The 23,714-nt window shown below is 42.3% G+C and overlaps 2 protein-coding genes across 2 annotated transcripts in view; one reads left to right on the top strand and one right to left on the bottom strand.

Moving 5' to 3' along the window:
- Positions 1-11,323, bottom strand: part of HEATR4 (HEAT repeat containing 4) — a 67,011-nt gene extending 55,688 nt beyond the window's left edge. Inside the window, exons 1-5 of the mRNA XM_060262361.1 lie at positions 10,310-11,323; positions 4,626-4,813; positions 4,133-4,270; positions 1,023-1,223; positions 304-531 (exon numbers count right to left, since the gene is read on the bottom strand). Of these exons, the coding sequence (XP_060118344.1) occupies positions 304-531; positions 1,023-1,223; positions 4,133-4,270; positions 4,626-4,813; positions 10,310-11,229 (1,675 nt within the window). The 5' untranslated portion in view covers positions 11,230-11,323. The remainder of the gene's footprint in view (positions 1-303; positions 532-1,022; positions 1,224-4,132; positions 4,271-4,625; positions 4,814-10,309) is intronic.
- A 5,913-nt stretch (positions 11,324-17,236) lies between these two features.
- Positions 17,237-20,541, top strand: LOC132589748 (acyl-coenzyme A thioesterase 1-like). Its single transcript, XM_060262473.1, has 3 exons — positions 17,237-17,776; positions 18,548-18,750; positions 19,266-20,541. Exons 1-3 carry the CDS (start codon positions 17,329-17,331, stop codon positions 19,869-19,871), a joined length of 1,257 nt encoding a protein of 418 aa, XP_060118456.1. The 5' UTR covers positions 17,237-17,328; the 3' UTR covers positions 19,872-20,541.
- The last annotated feature ends 3,173 nt before the right edge of the window (positions 20,542-23,714 follow it).

The following is a 23,714-nucleotide window of genomic DNA, read 5'->3' as shown; positions in this document are numbered from 1 at the left end:
TTCTAACAGCAATTTCTGTAGATTCTCCCCTCCCACTGCAGACCTCCACTTTGCCCCTCACCCACATGTTGTCTTGAAGGCCTGCTGATATTGAAGAACAAAATTTCAGGGGGTTCAATAGAGAAAGATGGAAGCAGTGGAGTCCATTCCTTGGTCCAGGTCCTAGCTGATACAGCAATAGTAAGTGGTACACTGGAAGTTAAATATTTTCCTAATTTCTGTATCTTTCCAATATAATCTGCTATGTTAAAATTCTACCCATTCTACCTGTAAATCTGAATATTTGGATCTTTGATCATTTACATCTTGGTTCTAAACATTTGTGCCAGCCTGGCACTGAAGCATCCCTGAAATGACAACTGTTTCCTATAAGGTTTCTTATACCTGACTCTGGACTTCCTTTTTTGGTTTTCTGGGGACGCTCAAGCACTGCAGATGCACAGGTAAGTATAGCATTGATCCGATTCTGAACATGCACATCTATGAGGCCTCTCATTAATCCTTCTATAGTTGCCGACTGCCACTGAGGATCTGAGCATTGAATAGTAAAAGACCACAAAAAGAACATCAGAATGATAATTATTATTAAGAACATAAGAGAAGCTATGTTGGATCAGGCCAATGGCCCATCCACTCCAACACTCTTTGTCACATGTTGGCCAAAAATAGGGTTGCCAGGTCTATGTTGTAAAATACCTGGAGACTTTGGGGGTGAATCCAGGAGAGGGCAGGGTTTGGGGAGGTGAGGGGCCTCAGCATGGTACAATGCCACAGAGTCCATCCTTTAAGGCAGCCATTTTTCTCCAAGGGAACTTATCTCTGCCAGCTGGAGATCAGTTGTAAAAGCAGAAAATCTCCAGTCTGATCAGTTTGGCTGGCAAGCCTAGCCAAAAAAATACAGTTGCCAAAACCACTACTTTTCAGCCACTACTGACAACAGACATGGATGTGAATTGCAAAACAGCCTTTGATTTGAATGAACTATGATAATGACCAATGAAATCTGGAACCAGAGTACTCACCAAACTTCCAATCAGCCTTCCACTGTTCCAAAATATTCCTACTGATACATAAATCTTGAGACAAATTTCTTTCATACTGTCTAGGCGATTCTCCTCTTCTTACAGGCAGTACAAGAGATTCTGCTTGGCCTAGCTGAGAAAAGTTCTCAGTGACTGTGGGCAGCGCAGACCAGTGGTTGGTTCCCTTCTGCACCCTATAAGCTGACCCAACAACAAGTATAAAGAAAATGCTTAGTTGCAATCCATACTAACTCTTGCCTACAAACATCAGACATGAATGAACTCATCAGTGCCTAAAGAATAACTTCTCCGTAGTCTTTTCTTAACCATTTCAGCTTCAGTTATCTAAATGACCCTGGAGTCCTCCCACATTGTTTTGATAAGTAACTTTTGTATTCAGGACTCCTATTTATATAGAGGCAACAGTAAAAGATTATCTGTGGGGGCATAGTCAATTTTGGATCACAAATTTTCAAATAATGTTAGGCTTGCCAGTGTTTTTCAGAATTCCATCTAGAACTGTTGGACAGGAGAGGGAAAGAAAGCTTTTAAAATAAATTTATTATTTATTTAATATTTTTACTTTGAAAGCTGCCTGGAACAGGCTCTATAGTAAAATGGCATAGAAATGAAGATAAATAAAGAAATAAAGGATAAATAAATAATAGTAACATGATAAATCAGTTACACAACTGGCCAGATGGATGGTTGGGTAGGTTTCCCTCTGAATGTGAAGTAGAGAGCACAACATAAGAAAAAGAACATAAAAATGGCCTGCAATGGTCTGTCTAGTCCAGCATCCTATTTTGCAAGGCAGCCAATCAGTTGCTGTGGAAGGCAAACAGGGCACAGAAGCCAAGCCCCTTCCTTGCTGCTGTCCTCTAGCACTGGTATTGAGGCTTGCCGCCTCTGGATATGGAGGCTCCCTTCAGCCACCATGGCTAGTAGCCATTGATGAAACTCTTCCATGAATCTGTCTACTCCGCTTTTGCTGTCTATGCTTGTATCCATCACTATCTCCCTGGCAGTGAATCCCACAGTTTAATTTAGCGTTTGCCAGTCTCCTGTTGGAGATGGGAAATCCCTTGCCCCCATGAGTGGCAGCAGGAGAAACTTTTTAAAAGGCTGTTGGGCCAATGGTGTGATGTCATTTCCAGGAAAAACCTGGAAGTGATATCATATCTAAGAACTGCCAGAAATTATATGATAAAATCATACGGTTTTCAGCAGTTCCTAGAAAGGACTAATGTAATTTCTGGGTAAGACCAAATTGTTTCTGACAATTCTTAAGACAGGTGTGATGTTATTTTTGAGGTTTTCCCAGAAGTGATGCCATGTTGTTGCTAATGACAGCCCCCCTCCATGACCCTGCCCCTGGTTTCCCACTGGTTCCCACTGAGTCTGGCAACTGTAATTTAATTACTTGTTGAGTAAAGAAGTATTTCCTTTTGTCTTCATTGAGCTGATTTCCCAACAACTTCATTTGGTGTTCCTGAGTTCTAGTAAGATGGGAGAGGGAGAAAAAACTTCCTCTACCCACTTTTTCTACTTCGTGCATCTATATACTAATAGCTTCCTCTATCCACTTTCTCTGCTTTGTGCATCTTCTATATACTTTGGATGCTTTAATCAAGTGACTGGAGCTGTGAATGGGCAAGACAGATCTTTCTACAAACCTGAAAATGGTCCCAGGTTTGCAGAAAAATGTGAAAACTGAAAAAAATACATGATTTTTTTTAAAACACAAAAATTATAGAAGGAGCACCTGTAGCTTTAATTCCTTCAGTGGCTGTTGCTAAACCACCACATTATTCCAAGCTTGATTTTGTCAGTAAAATACAGGGGAGAGTGCCATGCTCTTTCAGGTCTATTTTGGCCTATGAGGGAGGACTCCTTGGGAACAGGTCTAACTAGGTTGCCATCTTCAGGTTGGGACATTCCTGGAGTTTTTGGGTGGAAGCTGGAGGGCAGGGTTTGGGGAGGGGAGAGGCCTAAGCTGGATATAATGCCATAAAGTCAACCCTCCAAAGTAGCCATTTTCTCAAAGCGGCAGATCTCTTATCCAGCAGCCACCCTATGAAAGCCAAAACCAAAAAGGAACAACGTATGAGAGTGCAAACAAAAAAACAATTGCTGGTTCAAGCCATCAATAAAGATATTTTAAAAACGTGTATTTTAATCATTCTGAATGATAATTATAGTAACAACTAGCTTCCTCTATCAGCTGGTGGCCTGATGACTTCATGTTTTGAAGACTTATTCAATCAAATAAGGTTGCACCCAAAGGGCCTGTCTATTCCATGGAGCAAAGGCTGCTGGAGCTTGGTGGACCCAGGATATGCGTCTTGCCTTTTACACGAAAAATTGTCCTCGTCCACCTTTTGAAAATCATCTATGGACTTTTCAAGTTACAACAGTGAACTGTGCAGGATTTATATTATTTGATTATATGGAACATTGCTTCATGGATTCTGAAACTGTATTGTGCCTGTGAGCACTCATTATTACAGTACCTTTAAATTATTTAGCAGTACCTGTGCACACATTCCAGTTTGTCTTTGCCAAGTCACTGGCTGATAGAGGAAGTTAGTTGTTACTGTAATTATCATTCAGACTGATTAAAATATACATTGTTTTAAAAATATCTTTATTGATGGCTTGAACCAGCAATTTTTTTTGGTTTGTACCCTGAGAAAGCCAATATGGTATAGTGGCTAAAGCTTCAAAGTGGGGTCTGGGAGACGCAGGTTCAGATTCCCATCTTGCTGCAGAAGCTGACTGGGTGATTTTGGACCAGTCCCACACTTTCTGCCTAACCTTCCCTTCACAGGGTTGCTGTGCAGAGGAAAAAGGAGAAGAAAATAATATAAACTGCTTTGATCCTCACTGTGGAGAAAGGTAGAGTATAATGAAGTAAATAAAGAATAAATATAGCTGAAGATGGGAGGCAGATAAAGGGTAGGTTGGTGAATGGGCTGAGAAGGAGAGAATGGGGATTGCCAGGCAGGCACACTTAGAAGTAAATCATGGTACTTAGTCCCAAATAAAATTGGTTTGGAATTAAAGTGCCAAAAGTTGGGAAACACTTTATTCAGCTTTTCTTCTCTTACTTGTCTTTTTGGGTGGCCGGAAACTCCAAAGTTCTGGAGCTCTTGGGTACTGTGTTTGGAGGTGTTTGCAGTATTCATCACGATTATCCATAACAATGTAACCCTTATTTGTCTCTTGATGGACAATATTAGCTGTTCCTAAATATATGAAGAAGAAAAGATAGATAGAAAATAGCATCATCAGTTTAGTGCTTGCTGCCCCCCAAATATGCAGGAGAAGAATTACAGCATATGCCCAGATTGTCAAGCATCTCTAGAACACATTAAGGTGTGAGTGTATGAACACCTGCAACCATTACAGTTGAGTCCCACTGGGAGAAAGGCAGCTTCAAAAAAGCCTTAAATAAATCAATAAATAATGTTTTTAATCCTTTTCAGTACACAAGATTTGGTTTATCATGTTTGAGCTTTCTGCTAACCAAGAATATTGGGATCACTCATCCTTCATTAAGACTTTGCAAAAAAGGTTTATTGACATTTCAAATACCCTTACCAAAATAGAGCTCCTGTTCAAAAATATTCTGAGTGGTGTACGAATATTTTCCAACCCGGGAGCTCAGCCATTTCTGATGCTTAATATGAGTCAGCAGTTTGGGACTCTGCTGTGATATTTCTCTCACTGTACTGTTGTCCCCAGTTGGGTCATCTCTACACAGCACCCTTGATTGGAAAGATGGTATCCTGTGAGATGAGAAATATGCTTCCAGATTAGCAATGGTTTGCAGTACATGATATGGAGAAACACATGTTAATTTGTGGGTTTGAGATGGACAAGACCTTAACATTTAGTTATCAAAAGTTTTTGTCTCTCCTAGCAGAGGAGAGGTGGAGGAGGGAGTCAATTGCTCTCAAGCCTCCCCCCCACCAAGTTCTGGCCATCAATGCTTTAGAAAACAGTCATATGGTCAGCCCACACCTCCAGCTAGAAGCTGACATCTAGAAGGGTGGGGAGAGGCTTCAATGTATCATTTTGGAGATCCCAGGAAACAATTATTTGACTCACAGGGGGTGGGCAAACAAAGATAATAAAATCCCTTAGCTCAGAGGGAGAGGAGCCATTTTGGAAAGAGCTCTCAATGTTGAGTTCCAGCTGAAGGTTGCCATTACCTCAAGGAGCAAACAAAGTGTGGGCAGCTTGAAAGAAGACACCAAGTAGTTGGAAGCTTTTAGGACACTGAAAGATTACAAGCCTGCATTTGCACACATGAGGGGAAGATACAGGTTGCCAACTCTGTTGCTGCGCTGAAAGTATGCATGTGGGCATTTTACTTTAAATAAATTCTTTTACTGTTTTGAATCCTGATAGCAGTTCTCTACACCACATAGACCTCCACCATTCAAACATGTTATTTAAAATGGGCATCAGGGGAAAGGAGGCAGTCATTTTGTAAATCACTAATTTCCTGGAAGTGCACAAAGGTGGTAAGCCATCCCTGAGGTAACCAGTCACTGAGCAGGAAGAGATGCAGACAGTAGGTAGAGCCGTAAAATGGCAATGTGGGAATGGAAACTGAGAGCACTGGCCCTCTGATTGGGTACTAATTCCTAAAAGAGTTGGTGTGGTTAGTATATGGAACCTGTCTCCAGGACCGGATCTATATGTTTTTTGAGGGGGGGCAAAATTAAAAAATGATGCCCTCTTATGGGCCATTATATCTTATGGTCCCACAGAATACAATGGACTCCATACCCAATTTGGCGCCCCTCCTCCATTGGCGCCTGGGGCAAGCACCCCCTTCTGCCCCCTCCAGATCCGGCCCTGCCTGTCTCTTAAAGAGACAGGCTTAGGTCCTAAGTAGAACTCCCACATAAATGTAGGGTTGCCAATCCCCGGGCAGGGGATCCCCCAGTTTTGAGGCCCTCCCCCCACTTCGGGGTCATCAGAAAGCAGGGGAGGGGGAATATCTGCTGGGCACTCCATTATTCCCTATGAAGATCAATTCCCATAGGTCCTAAGGTATAATGAATTGATTCGTGGGTATCTGGGGTTCTGGGGAGGCTGTTGTTTGAGGTAGAGGCACTAAATTTGCAGCATAGCATCCAGTGCCTCTCCTGAAAACACCCTCCAAGTTTCAAAAAGATTGGACCAGGGGGTTCAATTCTATGAGCCCCAAAAGAAGGTGCCCCTATCCATTATGGAGAGAAGGCATTTAAAAGGTGTGTGATTTCTTTAAATGTGAGGGCCAGAACCTTGTTCCTGGCTTCACCCCCAAAGTCTCCTGGCTCCACACCCAAAGTTGCCAGATATTTCTTGAATTGGACTTGGCAGCTTTACATGAATGGGTGTGGGAATATACTAGTATCTGGAATGTGGGAATGGAACTGGGTTGTTGGTAGTTAGGACTTCAGCCATTGTTAAGTCTAAGTTGTTCCCTGCTTTGCTCTGCACATTAAAGGTCTGGGAGACATCCACCCTGCTGAGTCTTTTTGGGCTTCGGGCAGACCATTTACCCACCTCCACAGTGAGTAAACTTTACAGAGGTGTCAAACACCACTGTTGGTGGCAGCGGTCTGAAAAGAGGGAAAGAAAACCCCTCTGTGGGTCAGGCAGGCCAAGAGAGTGGTGCATTGCCAATGGTGCCTAGATAACTCAGAGGGCTGAATAGAGTGGTACCTGTGGGTCAGTAGGGCTATACTTGATGCGAAGATGGGGAGGAAACTATTCTTAGAGCAGGACTGTTGGACAATTTGTGAATCACTAAACCAGGGGTGGCCAAACTGTGTCAGACTATGTTTCATTGAAGTTACCTTTGCTTTCTGGACTTATTAATTACTGCTTACTAACATGAATGCTTAATAAATTCCTATGCTACTAACCCAGATACCCTGCATAATAAAGGGGGGCGGTGGGAATGGATGTTACCAAAGTTCCAAAGGCTAGCGAGGCCTTTGAAGTGCAGAGTGCTCAGCTAACCTTCCTGGCACCTCCTGAGCAGAGCAAGGACATCACCAGGAGGGGGATGTAACCATCAACTGTAAGAGATAAGCGGGCATGTGAAAGTGTTACTTGCAGGGACAAACTGTAGTTTTATTATGGGAAGTAGTTTAAAGCCCCAATCCTTTGAAGTGTACTCATAAATGCCAATGGTTCAAGCTATCTGTTATCAGTTCCAATGAATCCATGCTAAGAGTAACATTGTAGTTATCAATAAATGCAACTTAGTTTTTTAACAAAGACAAGTCTGATCATTTTGGAACTTCAATGAACCCTTTGCTGACAAACTGTGCCTCAGGAGCCACATGTGGCTCTTTCACACATATTGTGTGGCTCTCAAAGTCCCCACCGCCCCATTGGCCAGCTTAGAGAAGGCATTTGTCTCTTTAAATCACTTCTCCAAGCCAAGCCAGCTAGTGGCTTGGAGAATGCATTTAAAGTTGCTTTTTTTTCACCTGTCCCTCCCCTTCTGCCTTCCTTCCTTCAAACATCTGATGTTCTTGCCTTGCAGTTCTCAAAAATATGAGAACCAGTTTGGTGTAGTGGTTAAGTGCATGGACTCTTATTTGAGAGAACTGTGTTTTATTCCCCATTCTCCATATGCAACTGCTAGAGTGACCTTGGGTCAGTCATAACTCTCTCAGAGCTGTTCCTCTCAAGAGCAGTTTCTGTCAGAACTCTAAGTCCCACCTACCTCACAGGGTGTCTGTTGTGGGGAGAAGAATGAAAGGAGATTGTAAGCTGCTCTGAGACTTCTTTGGGTAGTGAAGGCAGGGGCAGCCCTAGGGCATCTGTCACCCCTGCCCCACCGCCCCCATGGGCAAGCCGGAGGGCAGGGAAAGTATGTGTGGCAAGACACAGAGAGCCGCATACCCCCGCACACCATTGCTCCACTTCTGGAAGTGAAGCAACAGGAGCCAGGCAGCAGGCAGCCTCCCTGTGCTTTGCCACACCAGTGCTCTTCCCACCCTTCGGCTTTGCCCACGGTGGCAGTGGGCACCACAGAGTCTGGGCAGTGCATGGCCACTTTTGGGCTCCCAAGAGCCTCTCCTCCCAGGCAATATCAATTACCCTGGAGACAGGGGTAGGAGGAAGAGTTCAATATGGTACCCTCCCCTGGCCCACACCTCAGGCATCTGTCTAGGGCTGCCTAGTGGACAGGCTGCCTCTGAATGAAGGGCAGACAATAAATCCAATCTCTCCTTCTTCTATGTGGCTCTTACATTAAGCAAGTTTGGCCACCCCTGCACTAAACCAAGCACAGGCTACCAGTTATGTACGGGAGCCCACTAGGTGAAATTGTCAAGCCTTGAAATAATGAATTTGATAACTGGCCAAGATTTAGAGGCAAACTCTAGAGTGGGTCCGGGGTGGTTTTTCTTTCCAACCGTTTAATACTTTTTGAGATCTAGTAGGAGACCTTTCTATTATAATCAGTTATATTATAGCCTGTCAAGGGAGGGCGGGATATAAATTGGATGGATGGATGGATAAATAAATAAATAAATAAATACTTATTAAATTTTAATTCTGCTAATTTTTTTAGTCCCAATACGAAGACCAACACTTGACATACAAATCTTACAGTGTCTAGATATGCAGATACAATGACAACATATACACAGTTTGTCAAAGCAGAATACAACTAGCCAATGGAAATGGAAGCGTGTAATTCTGTTTAGAATTGCACCATTAGTCTGCAATCTTGTGCCCACTTACTTGGGACTAAATCAGTTCAGACTTACATTGTGTAAGTCAGGGGTGGGGAACCTTTTTTCTGCCAAGGGCCATTTGGATATTTATAACATCATTCGCAGACCATAAAAAATTATCAACTTAAACAGTGCTCCACCAAGGGAGAACAATTCAGGCTGGCAAAATTAATGCAAATAATTGTTTTTCTATTTGAAATCATGTGGGGAAGGAGAGAGAGAGAGAGAGGGACGAAGGAAGAAAAAGAGAAAGAAAGAAATGGGGGAAGAAAAAGAAAGAAATAAAAATGGGGGGAACAAAAAAAGAAATAAAAATTGGGGGAACAAAGGGGGGAGAAAGGGAAATAAAAATGGAGGGAAGAAAGGGGAATAAAGGGAAGTGAAGAGATGTGGGGAAGAAATGGAAAGCGAAATAAAGAAATGGGGGAAGAAAGGGTATAAAGAAAAATAAAGGGGGAAGAAAGGGAAATAAAGAAAGGGGGGCAGGGGGAATTAAAGGAAACAAAGAAATGGGGGGGAAGAAATAGAAAGAAAGGGAAATAAAGAAATGAGGGGGAAACCTACCTGAACTGTGACAGTGACTTTTCCAGGCCCTGCAGCAATCCTGGCTGGCCAGCCAGGCCCCAGGGAGGCCACAGCATGGCTGGGTCCCACGATCCTTGCCGGCCAGCCAGGCCCCGTGATCCTTGCTGGCCAGCCAAGCCCCAGGGAGGCCACCACATGGCTCAGCTTGGCCCAGCAATCCCAAGGGCCAAACCAAGTGATCTCGAGGGCCATACCCCTGGTGTAAGTAAATGTAAATGCATTTTTAAATCTTGGTGTTTTACCAACAACACTAACAATGCAGCTGTGTTAAAAATATGGAATTGTTTGATATCACTAATCTTCTGTAAAGAAAATTACCCAGTAGGAAGGCTGTGCAAATGCATTCTTGAAAAATTTCTGTGCCTTTTATGCAACACAATTTCTCTGCTGCATGCAGACACAGGACACAGTGGCCCAGATAAGCTGCCACCCTCCTTCCTGGAAACAAAGCAACAGACCACATATTTCAGGCTCAAAGGAAATTGTTTTCCTTTATAGAGACAAATGTGCAGGACAGATATAGCATTTGTGCAGCTACCTGGAAGCAGCAAGGTAGGTTGCTTTTGGGACACCCTGACTGAGGGCTATAAACATTGAGGAACATGTGCCTTGTGACCAGGTAAAAGTGCAGGGCAGCTCACATTAAGACACAGAGGAAAGTGAACCCCACAATACAATTAGCAACATAAAAAGAATGCTTCAGAAGAACACTGACATGGCTTTACTCTATGTATCACAAAAAGCCAAGCTTTGTCTTTCATCTTTAAACTGAAAGGGGTGAAAGAATAGCAGATCTAAACTAAAAAAGGTAAATGGTGCTAATATTAGTGTCAATGATTTCAAGCACAGTTAAATTTAAATGCCAGCTAACTGGTTTTGAATAAATGCAATGAGTGTTAGAGCATAATGCACCTCTGATTCCAATCAATCAGTCCTGTTCCTTACCGATAATAGACAGGGAGAGGTGTCTCTGATATCTTTTCTTCAAAACTTGGAACACCTACTTCATCTCCCTCTGCCTTGATTTCATCTAGTAACTCCACATCACTTCCAGAAGGAAGCACGTATCTTATTCTTTCCCAGTCATATCTTTGCTTTTTGAAACCTTTTGGCTTAGTCTGAACCCAGCCTCCCCAAGAAGACTGACTGTTCACAATCCACTGAGCTGTAGCTTTGTTCAGCTTTCTCAACAGCCTTTCTTCCCATCCCAAGTCCTTATCCTCTGGCTTCTGGAGCTTGATGGTTCGAGGTGCCCTTTTTGGCCGTCCTTTGGTCATCCTTTGAGTTCCCAACATGTCATGAGGTTCCGTCAGGAATGTCTGTAAAGGAAAATCATGAGAAGGAGGAGGGGGAGGGGGAGGGATAGGTACCAGCAGAGATTGTTCAGCAAGGGTGCTTTTCAGCTTGGCTTTCCAGATACACTCTTCCAAGCACAAAGGAATGTCTTGAGTGGCTTGCTTAGGAAGGGGAATGTCCATCTGAATCACAGGAGGCAATTCCTTCAAAGGTTTGAGCCTACTTGGCTGCCTTGGCTTCTTAGTAGTGATTTCTTTGTGAATGATGCAGGAATAATCATATATGGGCTTCTGGTCATATTCCTTATAAGAAAGAGTTGCTGGCCCTCTATGTTTTACCACCTCTTTCGAAAAATTAAAGTCCTTGGCTATAGTCTTGAGGTATCCCTTCTGGTATTGTGCATAGTGCTTCATGGAGTGGTATGTTCCTTTCTGGTACATCGCAGGCACTTCTGTCATTATGGACACCATGGCACGGTGAGATAGCAAGTGCTTTTTATGAGTCCTGACTTTCAGACTAGACTCAAGAGGGAAGGGATTTTTGCTCTTGTAAAAAGTAGGTATTTCCATCTTTTCATGATTAGTAAAACTCCCAAGCAATAAGTAGAAATTATAAAATATTAAATTTTAGTTCCAGGATCTGTGTAAATAAGTTGAAATTTTGCTGTTCCTTAAGGAGACAAAATCCAATGTTTCCTAAATTACATTGAAAGGGAAAGTAAAAAATGAATCATTTCTAAAACTTGAAGACAATAAATTGATTTAAAAGCACTATGATGCTTATCTAAATAAGCAATTATTCTGACATGTTATTATTGGAGTTTCTTCATCAGTGGTTGATGAAGGGGTTTTTTTTGTAGAAAAAGCCCAAGAGGAACTCATTTGCATATTAGGCCACATACCCCGATGCCAAGCCAGCAGAACTGTGTTCCTGTGTGTTCCTGCTAAAAAAAAAAGGCATGGGTGGATGTATGTAAGCACTGAGATACTGATAGATTACTAGGACATTCATGAGGGGGAATACTCTTATCAGGCAAGCATGATGACATCTTCAAATCTGAGTCTTTATGAGTGCCAAGAGATTTGTGTAATGTTAGCAATATCATATCACCATGCCTGTTTGCAAGCTTCCCATCTAGGCCATCGAGGCATGTTCCAAAATGCATTAGAACTGTTTTAATTTCAAAATAAGAACCAGTCTGCATTAGAGTTGCCAAGTTTGTGTTGGAAAATACCTGGAGACTTTGGGGGTGGATTCTGGAGAGGGCAGGGTTTGGGAAGGGAGGGGTCTTAACGTGGTACAACAACCTTCAAAGCAGCCATTTTCTCCAGGGGAGCTGATCTCCGCCAGCTGGAGATCAGTTGTAAAAGCAGGGGATCTCCAGGCCTCACCTGGAGGCTGGCAACCTGCATATATGACCTCCTCAATAGAGTATTACCATGTAGCACAATTTCCAAATATTTTTGTCTGCATTTTTTATTACATGTATCCCTCACTATTCTCCACAATAAGGACTCAAAGCAGCTTGCAACTCCATTTCCCTCTCCTCCATTATCACAACTCTGTGAGGTAGGTTAGGCAGTGGCTAGCCCAAAGTCAGTGAGCTTCCATGGCAAAATGGAGATTTGAACTCAGGTCTCTCAGATCTTTGTCCAGCATTGTAACCACTATCCAATTGTACTGCTTAGGCTGCAGTCTTACAGCATATTTGCCTGGCCTAACAGTAAGTCCTGTAGAAATGACTTCACAGTAAATATAATTTGGACCCTGCAGTAAACCTTTGATAACCAATTAAGAATAAAGAGCAGGGGCACAGAATAGCAGACCATAAGCTTTTTCTCCATTTTCACTTATCCTAATTTTTCTTCTCAGTAATGATACCTGCACATGTGCTGCCACTCTTACCCACCTCTAGAGAGGAAATTCCCATTCCTGTCCATGCAACTCTTTCAGTTCCATCAAATTACACTAATACTCCAATCCCACCCAACTCCCACTCTAAGCTGCTGGTCTTGTTTTTGCCACCAGCCATTTTTCCAAAGTAACACTTGCTCTGGAAGTACCAACTGAACATGCATCACACTGCATTTCACAAAGAACTCAGACACTTTTAGTTGGTTAAGTAGTGTTATACTCTTCTAAGCTTGTTGACTCCAATGGCCTCACAAGGATGTGACTGTTTAACAGCAGAAAGTTTGTTCTGCTACTTCAGACCAACAGAGTTACCCACCTGAAATCTGTTTAACAGTATAACTGTTAAAGAACTAATAGAACCTTACAGAACAAAACTACTTAGGTATTAAATATATCCTAGTCATACAGCCCCTTGTTCTTTTCACTTCAACCCTTGTTTGTGTGTTCAACCCTTTTCTTAACACTTATGCCACTATAAATTGTCTAGTATTTATGATTTTCCAAAATTCTTTAACTTTTAAAGTTACACACTTTCTTGAATATGTTGCATTATATTATTTTGTGTTACTGATATTATTTGAAAAGGTGTTTATGTCCACATGGAATTAATACAAGTCACTGTGGCCATTTATATTTTGTTTGCTATCCTCTATTAAATTGAAATTGAAACACTGTACAAACATCTCAAGAACCCCCCCTCCCCCCCACAAATCACCTTAGTATTCCCATTAGTTATCCCTTACTGCTTGGCTCAGCCAAATTTCACCTGTTTTGTCTTGCTGCTTTCAGAGGTAGAAAAGCTTTGTCATTTACCTTTCAGAATTTCTCACGAATCTGCATGAGCTAGTTGTGACAACCTGCATATAAAAACTCACCTTCTTGGCTCCTCAAAGGTCTGTCCTGTGGCAGTTTACAGTTGTTGCCCAGCAACCAATGATGTACTTGCATTCTATCAAATGTGATTTGTCTACCTTGCTATTCATTTGTTCTTAAAAATTAGTTTCCAAGCCATGTTTTGTTCCCCTTTTTTAATCCCACCAGTTTAAATATAACGTTTAGATTTAGAAACAGTGGCTTGGATCTACTGGTGAAGCATTTCTGTGGACAGAATGATTTCAACCCATAGAGCATGATTTTCTCACCTTCCTCTGATGTTTTTGTGTCTGTGAATCTGGGGAAGGAATGGAAGGCAAAAAAGCAGTGCTCTGTGTATAGAAATTGTTCTGTCTACAGAAATGCTCTGGAGGATCCAAATGCAATTAATGTGTAACAGTGCAATTAATGCTAATAAAATAAATTCAGTTGTAGTGAAAGAACTGTGAAGCTAATCCTTTTCTTCATGTGCACAAATGTAACTGAAGACCCTCACTACATTGAAGGTATGATGACTTTTGCAGATAGGATGATTATCTAAACCACCTTTGGGATAATATTTTAGGTATGATCCCAAAAACACGGGTAGCCCTAGAGTTGCCAGGTGTGTGTTGGAAAATACCTGGTGACTTTGGCGGTGGATCCAGGAGAGGGTGGGGTTTGGGGAGCGGAGGGACCTCAGTAGGGTACAAACCATAGAGTCCACCCTTCAAAGCAGCCATTTTCTCCAAGGGAGCTGATGTAAGGAAAAGCCCCCTACTTTTCATACACGTGGAAATCGTGATCACCAGTATGGTTGCCAGGGTGCCTGGAGTTTTGACTCTGCTCTAAGAAGTGGACTTTGCCCACGGTTGCTAAGGCTTATGTGGATACTATAAGCCTCAGCTTTGCAGCAGCATTCTACATCTCTGGATGGGTGTTAGCCAGAACTACAGACGAGCTTCCAGCTGCTCCTTGCATGCCCAGTCTTGGCCGCTGCAGTGGAAGAAGCCACGCCACCATGAACTGTACAGGCAAACAGTTTCCAGCCTGTTTCCATGAACCAAAGGCTAACACCACCAGAATCCATCTTGTTTTCCTGACTCCATATCTAACAGCTGCTTCAACTTCTGCATAAGGCAATCAAGCATATCTTAGGCGTGGATCCTGCCAGACCACTCCAGCCTTTGTCCAACAGAACTCAGGACAAAGACTAGTGCCAGGAAGAAGACTAAAGAAGAGGAAGACCATCTTCAGCCAGAGCCAAGTTCCTTTTGTGTAAACCGGGTGTTACCTAGGTCACAATTTGACTCTCTATTGTCACCCTTTCAGATAAGTTCCCTAATCTTATGTGTTCCCCACCCAGTAGTCACTTCTATTCTTCTTTCCAACTGTCACTTTGGAGCCGCCCCCTTGGTCCATTTCAATCTAAAAGTTCTCTCAGGTATCCAGAAACCAGGCAAGTCCATTGGTCAAGAGCAGGCACCCAATTAGGTGTCACCAATGAACTTCCTATTGGCTACTGCAGTAGTCCAGCCCTTATGGTCACAGCAGAGCCTCCCCTTTTCTGAGGTCATGTACCAGCTGACCACCTGTCATCCACCCCTGTACCTCCCATCCCCTAAGGGCTCAAGGTAGTCTATATAACCTGTGCATCTAGCAGTACCCCAGTTCCGCTGTCTAGATCCATCCCCGATTCTGGTCACAGTTTTGGGTCCATTTCCCCCGTCCTCTTATGTCGCCATTGGAGCCTTCTTGAAGACTACGATAGGTAAATATCACCCTGTTTGTCTACCCATGTGTTCCCCTATCTCTCTATCTATGTTTCCTAGGACTGAATGTGTGTTTTGATGAGTATTTTATCTTGTATGGAAGCCTATATTTTTCTTAATAAATTTTAATTGTTTTTACTTAATTAGAGTCCCAATATTTGTAAGCATTACTTTCTGGACGGTTAATCTTGTATACATAGGTAAAAGATCCCTAGTGAGCCAGGTGCCCACCTGACTATTCCCCAACCTCGTTTTGAGGGCATTTTGGCTTACACTGATCTCCGCCAGTTGGAGATCAGTTGTAAAAACAGGAGATCTCCAGGCTCTACCTGGAGGCTGGCAACCCTGGTAGCCCACCATATTCAACTGGCCTTATTCTGAAACTATGCATAGGTTTGCAAAAAGCAGGAAGCCCAAATGAATTAACTCCAGCGGTATAGCTATGTTACATAAAACCAAAATAAAACAGATCCAATAGTACTTTAAAGCATGTATTTGTGAACGAACTGTAGCATCCATTTATGAATACCTGAATTGTTATTCTCAGCAAATGTGTATACGCATAACATACAACACCTAAGCACACAGGAACAATGACTGTAAACAGGAATTTAAAAGAATAAAAAGAGCCCTGCTGGATCAGAACAATGGTCCATTAGTTGAACGCCCTGTTTCTCATAGGAGTCAACTGAAAGCAGGATAGGGAAGCTAAGGCTGCCAAACTTTGGGTTGTGAACTTCTTGGAGATGGAACCTGAGGATGGGGATGGGGAGTTTGGGAAATGACCTCAGCAGGGTATAATGCCTTAGAGTCCACTCTCCAAAGCAAACCATTTTTCCATGGGAACTGATTTCTGTTGATCTGGATACCAGTCATAATTCCTGATTTCAGCTCCCACCTGGAGGATGGCAGCCTGGTTCTCACCACAGTTATCCTGTAATAACTAACATTCAGTGGTCCTCTGCCCCAGAACTTGGTAGGTTCCACTTATCCACCATACATTAACTATGCTAAAACCGTTTTTCATGAATTTGCCTAACCTCCTACTCAAGTCACCATACCACTGGTCATCATCACTACATCTTGTGGCAGTGAATTTTATACGATAATTGCGTGTCTCTGATTCAAGTCCCACTGAAGTTAAGGTGCAGTTGTGAATGTATAAGACTAGGATGTGGTTCGGGCCCCACTTTGCCACAGAAACTTGCTGTGTGACCTTGAGCCAATCCTTCTCTCAGCCTAACTTACTTCATAGGGTAGTTGAACAAAGCAGGAGTCAAGGTGCACCTTTAAGATCAACCAAGTTTTATTGAGAACATAAGCTTTCGTGTTTCTCTAAGCACACTTCATCAGACGAGCGGATCAGGTATTGTGGGCTGAAATACTGCATGAATGTACTGCACACGAAAGCTTACATTCTTAATAAAACTTGGTTGGTCTTAAAGGTGAAACTTGACTCCTGCTTTGCTCAACTGCTTCAGACCAACACGGCTGCCCTCTTGGATCTATCTTCATAGGGTAGTGTTTGAACATAACATGGAAGAAAGGAGAACAGTGATTTAAGATGCTTTGGGTTCCTACAGAAGAGAAAATCAAGGTATAAATAGATATCTAAAGAAATAAACTTTTCTAATGTGTTTAGGATTTCAGAGAGTTTCCAAACTTTAAAATTATTCACACATTTGTAGAATCTGACTGAAATAAACAGGAGGCATTTGAGTACTCAAGTGTGGGAGAAGAGAACCCTTACACCAGCAGCTGGGGAGGAGCAGGGTAGTCAAACTTCAGTTCTCCCAGAATTCCAAATAGTACAGAGATCAGTTCCCTGGAGAAAATGGCAACTTTGGAGAGCAAACCGTGTGGTGTGCTATAGTTACTAGGTGAAATCCTTCTTCAAATTCTTCCTTTCATGTGTTGCAAACCCAAACACCCGCGATTTGCTGGAGTTAGCAACTGTAGGAGCCGACCCCTCCCGGAAGTTACAGCGCAACACCACTCTCAGCAGGACCCACCCCCCAAGTCCTTGCTATGCTAGCGCGCCTACTCCTTGGAGCAACTGTGAGCCGCCGCCTGCAAGTCAGGCGCCTGGCCACCAGTGCCGCTTTCGCTTCCTCGGCGTCCACATCTGGCATGGAGGCCCGCGTGATCTTCTTTCCCGCCGGCCGCAGTCTCTTTGACGAGCCGCTGGCCATCACGGTGGAAGGGCTGCAGCCCCAGGAGCACGTCACGCTTTCGGCGTCACTGCGGGACGAGACCGGAATGCTCTTCGAGTCGCGCGCCCTGTATCTGGCAGACAGCTATGGGCAGCTGGATCTCAGTTGCTCGCCGGCGCTGGAAGGAGGAAGTTTCTCCGGCTTGGAACCGATGGGGCTGCTGTGGTCGATGAAGCCCACGGACCCCCTCAGGCGCCTGGTGAAGCGCGACGTGCAGAGTCCCTTCCGCCTGGAGGTGGAAGTGCTGGGAAGCCACAGCAAGTGCCTGGCCAAAGAAGCCCACGAGAGGGCCTTCTTGCGGGACGGCGTGAAAAGGATCCAGGTGCGAGAGGGGAGGATCCGGGCCACGCTATTCCTACCCCCCGGTGAGTGAGGTAGTTCTAGTCCCAGTAGTGCAATTTGGTCATCCTGCAACATTGACCTATAAACAAGAAACCACACCCGCAGTGTTAAATTAATATAGAGTGAATTCCATGGTCTTTTCAAGCCCTTTGTTCTTATTGTGGTTAAACCCGGTTTAGAATAGTCGCTTCACTCATAAACACTTGTGTTGAACACTTCATACAAACGTTCTTCTTGTTCAGAACCATTTTGGTGCCTGAATAAGAATCTAACACAGCTACTCTTGTCCTCTTCTTTCCCCGGTAGTAAAGTTATAATTAAGAGAAACCCAGGTTTGAAATCCCTGCTCTGCCATGCAAGCTTGTTTCACACATGCTCACACTGACCCAGTTCACAGGGTTGTCCCGAGCATAAAATGGAGAAGAGGAGCATGAAGTAAGCTGCTTTGGATTCCCATCCCCGGGGAGAATGACAGGGTATTAATGGAGTAAATTAATTGTGGCTATGTCATGGTGCCTAAGTTTTGCCCAGGCCTGACTTATTTTTTCCTTTACAGGCTTGATTGCTTAATCTGAATGCTTTCTTTATAGGTTTGTCCTTTGTTTTAAGTTATAAAATTGTCCAGCTGACATAATGCACCTCAATTTCTTGTGGAATCCTTCGAATAAGCCACTTGGTTAGACTTATTGATTACTTATGCAGGAAGCTGTTCTACTGGCCATCATTAGATTTGTGGATCCCTGATGCTCAGAGTTTAAAGAAAGAAACACTGCTGCTTATTATGTCTCTTATAGGTGATGGCCCCTTTCCTGGAATCATCGATATTTATGGAACTGGAGGAGGCCTTCCTGAATACCGAGCATGTCTGATGGCCAGTCATGGTTTTGCCATGCTAGCACTAGCCTATTATGGTTATGAAGATCTCCCTAAAGATATGAAAGAATTCCACCTGGAATATTTTGAAGAAGCAGTAAATTATATGCTGAAACATCCAAAGGTAAGGCCATCTAGTGTTGCCCTTCCAATTTCTTTTTCTGCTACATTTGACAGAGGAAGAAAGTCTTGTGCAGCCCAGTCGTAAGCATGATCTCTCAAAAGTAATTTCCATTTAATTCCTCAAGGGTCCGTGGTGTGCATCCCTAGCTGCAGTCACTTTAGAGCACTGAGTTAGTGAGTTGCCCAAACTGAGCTCTAGAAGTCACATGATTTATTATACTGTAGACATTTTGAATATTTTTATACTAAACTCCTGAAAAACAACCGTTGTATGAGTAAAGACTAAAACAGCTAATTTCTCCATGTTTTTGAAAGTTAAAAAGAGACAGAGGTTAATTAAAGCAGTGAAATCTTAGTGTTTGAGACAAAAGGCAGTAACAGAGAACTGTAAACTGCTCAGCTCAGAATAATTGATCTCTAGTCTATCTAAGGATAGGCAGCATGGGCTTTTGCCCAGCATATAGTAATTAGGAAGGCAGAGGTAAGATTCACATCTCTTCTTTTGCTCCTGTTCAGATTAAAGGTCCAGGAATTGGGCTTCTTGGACACTCTAAAGGGGGTGATTTGTGTATCTCCATGGCGTCGTTCTTAAAGGGCATCACTGCAACAGTCACAGTGAACGGCTCTATTGCCAATGTAGGTGCAATACTTCGCTATAAGGATATCGTCATTCCACCTCTTGGCATCAACAGAAAGCGAATCAAAATGGACCAGACTGGGATGATAGACATTGTGGATGTCCTGAACAACCCGCTGGAAGGCCCCGATCGCCAAAGCCTTATTCCAGTGGAGAAGGCTGAAAGTCACTTTCTTTTCATTGTAGGTAAGGATGACCGTAACTGGAAGAGTGAATTCTATGCCACTGAAGCCTCCAACCGTTTGCAGGCTCATGGGAAAGAAAAACCTGAGATAATCTGCTATCCAGGAGCAGGCCATTACATTGAGCCTCCTTATTTCCCAGTGTGCTCAGCTTCAATGCATCTCTTGGTGGGCTCTCCAGTGATCTGGGGAGGGGAGCCCAAGGCTCATGCTGCAGCACAAGTGGATGCTTGGCAGCAGATGCAAACTTTCTTTCACAAACACCTCAATGATAAACAAGTTGGAAGACAGAACAAGTTATGAGAACACTGGTTACAAAACATGTTTTGGCAAGTAAGGGCTGTGGGATTGTTTGACGTGCACATATGATTTCTTAAGTGAATGTTTCAAAATTTCACTGATGAGTGAAAACTGAATGTAATAGTTGACCTCTGTCTTCATATGTATATGGAGCAATTTGATCATTAATTTGCAGCAACCTCCAGTTCCCTGCTCTGTTTTCAGATGCTGTCTTTTCAAGATTACATTGCTGCACTGAGAATTGGAGGTTGCCACGGCTCAGAACGCACATTACAGAAAAATGACCACAAAACATCATCCCTTATTGTTCAAGATTATATTGAAGGCTTCACAACTATATCAGAAGTTTTTAAAGGATGGGCTACCTGGTATCTTTCAGCCTCATGATGGAGAATTAATTTATATTATTGTTATTAAAATGGTTTAAAATTATTATTAAAATGATTGAAATTAAAAATACAGACAAAACCTGTTCTCAAGCTAAAAAGTTGTGTTATAAGAAACACTTTGCAAATCCAAAATTCTATGGTGTTAACTTGTATGCTGGTGATTTTGAAAATGCTTGTGAATGAACACGAGAGTTACACATTTTTCAGTCAAGGTAATGGTACATATTTGTTGCTGCTTTGTTTTTGTAATGTACATTGAAGCATATAAACATCTATTGAACTGATGTAGAAAATTTCATTTAAGAAATCTGCCTGATACAAGAACATATAAAAGCACTGAAAGGAGACAGTATATAATGTGACATTCCTAAGTTTGTGTCAGAACTTTCTTACCAGTAAATGAAAAGCCTAGAGTTCCACAGAGAATGACTCAACCAACAACAAAAAACTGTGGAAAAATAACAAAAAATTAATGAAAAATACTTCAGAATTGTAATAGAGAATTAAACACTTCAGCTTCACACACTTTCACATATCATTACATATAACAGCATATTATCAAAAATGCAAAGTATAAAGCACAAGGAATAAATATTCAAAAGAGCTTGCAGTTAGTCCATATCCAGTTTGAAATCTTGAAAAACTATTACTTAAAGTGCCAGTGTCCAATGTGTTGCAATTGCAGATAATTCTTGTTCTTCAGCAAAGAATTTATGATGTTAAGACATTGCTTTAAACTTCCTTGGTTACAGATAAGTGGAATACGTCTCTCAGATGAAGACATTTGAAACAGTATTACAAGCTTTACTGTTAGAGGCTTATGACCTTCCACTATATAATAAATGTCTTTAAAGAAAGGTGATGAAACAAAAAAAATAGCAGACATAAGAACTTAAAGTGCCAGAAGAACCAGTTTAAAGGAAAAGCAAATAAAGACTGACCATATATGTAATAGTTTTTTTGTATTTGAGACAGAATGTAAAAGTCTGCCAAGAAAATGTCCCGATATGGCATCACCCCATGAGTTGGTAATGACCCAGTGCTTGTGCAGGGGGCTACCTTTAGGGTAGTTACAGAAGCTATCATTTAATTACTTATGGTTGCATAGGCAATTTAATTGTTATAAATGGTAGATTAATTTGTTGTTGTTGTTGTTGTTGTCTGGATTTGTTTGCCCAGTCTTTTATTGATTCTGTTAAGGTGTCATAGTAGTGCTTGTCACAACTCTCAGGGCTGAGCACTTTAGAAAAGTATCATGAACATATGAAGCTGCCTTATACTGAATCAGACCCTGGGTCCATCAAAGTCAGTATTGTCTTCTCAGACTGGCAGTGGCTCCCCAGGGTCTCAAGCTGAGGTTTTTCACACCTACTTGCCTGGACCCTTTTTAGTTGGAGATGCTGGGGATTGAACATGGGACCTTCTGCTTACCAAGCATATGCTCTACCACTGAACCACAGTCCCTCCCCAATTGTTATCCTTATTGTTCAGGATTGGAGCCTTAGTAAGACCTGGTAAATCAAGATCTGAATGAAGAATCAATCAATCCTGAAACACTTTGGTTCAGTGGAAGAACAATATAATTTCTCTGCTGTTGTATAATAACAATTCTACCTTTTAAAAGATGGGGAAAGCAAGGTGGCAAAGAAGACTGATGTTTATTGGTCTGGTTCTCATGCGTTGATATTGGACTTCACCTTATGTTACACTATAAAGCACCATGAACATGGATGGTGCTTTTAAAATGATCTTATAAAGAATCGTATGTTAAACAACATAAATCTGCAGAAATGATCAACCAGTAAAGAAAAATTACACAGATTAACAACTCACCTATCTAATTCTTATACCTCAACCAATCACATTCAATCCTTTGAAATCCAGTGGATGCATATTGGTTTTGGAGCACTGACTGGACAGTGTGGTGTGCTTGGAAGGAATGCACATATTGTAGTTTGTTACTTAAAGTCACAAGGCAGAGGGAAAGACACATCCTCTGAAAAACTAATAGTGCACTCCTGAACAAAGTTACACCCTCCTATGCCCATTGACTTCCATAGACTTACATATATAACAGTTCAGGATTGTATTGTAAATAAAAGGCCACTATTGAGGAACTGTGACTGACTGTCCAGGAGGAAGGTTACAGCCATGCTGACATCTATCCTTTAAGAAGGCTAGATGAGCTCTTACGAGTTAAAAAAAGTAAAACAGAACTTAGCTAACAAAATGACACAGACATAAGTACTACTACTCATACTATAAGTACTTTCCAGTAGCTGCCTTGGACACCCCCCAAAGTGTCCATAACACAGCAGAAGACAAAATACTGTGTTTTGGACACTAGGAAAGTGTGCAATCTATGTGACATAGGCACTGCCTTGAGGGGAAATAGCTGGGTGCTTCACAAAGAGTAACTTCCTTCGCCATGAAAAAAAAAAAGATTGTGGGGAAAACCCTTATATTCAAAAGGGGCTGAAGATGTAATACATTTCTTTAGATACCATCTTTTTGTTGTTTAGTTGCACAGTTGATTCTGACTCTGCAACCCCATGGACCAAGTCACACCAGGCCCTCCTGTCTTCCACCATCCTCCGAAGTCTGCTCAAATTCATGTTAGTTACGTCAGTAAAGCTGTCCAGCCATCTCCTCTTTTGCTGTCGCTTTCTTTTGCCTTCTGTCTTTCCTAGAATCAGGATCTTTTCCAGTGAGTGAAGATACCATCTAATGACTCCTTAATTGTAGCTATCAACACAGAACACATTTTATCTAGGTTTTCAGTATCTTAAAAACAATTCATAGTACTGAGGCTCTAGATACAAACAGAAGATGAGTCACTCACTGCTCAGGTGAACTGCATACTTCACATGCTCTGAATTGTATTGTATTGTAATCTACTCATTCCTCTGGGTGGCTGAGCAAATCCTGTCAGCATGCGATATACCGCTGTAAAAGCCCCATGTATTATAGTGTCTTAAGAACTGAGATTAGGGATAGTAAACACTATACTGAGCACATCTGATAAAGCATCTGCAGAAGTTTGTGCCACAATGGTTGGTGTTTAAATGCCCCACAAATGTTAGGCAAAGTTTGCTTTTTTAGCACTTCAGTGCCCTGTGGTACCATATTTTTTAAAAAAGGTAAAAGGTAGTCCCCTGTGCAAGCACCAGTTGTTTCCGACTGGGGTGACATTTTCATGGCAGACTTTTTACAGGGTGGTTTGCCATTGCCTTCCCCAGCCATCTACACTTTCCCCCCAGCAAGCTGGGTACTCGTTTTACTGGCCTCGGAAGGAAGGCTGAGTCAACCTTAAGCCAGCTAACTGAACCCAGCTTCCGCCGGGATCAAACTCAGGTTGTGAGCAGAGAGTTTGGACTGCAGTACTGCAGCTTTACCACTCTGTGTCATGGGGCACCATATTATAAAGGTTCAATGGAAAACATTACACTTACACTGC

Source organism: Heteronotia binoei, chromosome 21, assembly GCF_032191835.1.
Source record: "Heteronotia binoei isolate CCM8104 ecotype False Entrance Well chromosome 21, APGP_CSIRO_Hbin_v1, whole genome shotgun sequence".
NCBI lineage: Eukaryota > Metazoa > Chordata > Lepidosauria > Squamata > Gekkonidae > Heteronotia > Heteronotia binoei.
The sequence above is the reverse complement of the archived record's forward strand: the minus strand, read 5'-3'. Positions and strand labels throughout refer to the sequence as shown.

Bases quoted from the DNA above. Each gene is read 5' to 3' on its own strand.
- LOC132589748 (XM_060262473.1), top strand. From the start codon at position 17,329: ATGGAGGCCCGCGTGATCTTCTTTCCCGCCGGCCGCAGTCTCTTTGAC. The intron at 17,777-18,547 runs GTGAGTGAGGTA...TGTCTCTTATAG, and splicing joins CACGCTATTCCTACCCCCCG to GTGATGGCCCCTTTCCTGGA. The intron at 18,751-19,265 runs GTAAGGCCATCT...GCTCCTGTTCAG, and splicing joins ATATGCTGAAACATCCAAAG to ATTAAAGGTCCAGGAATTGG.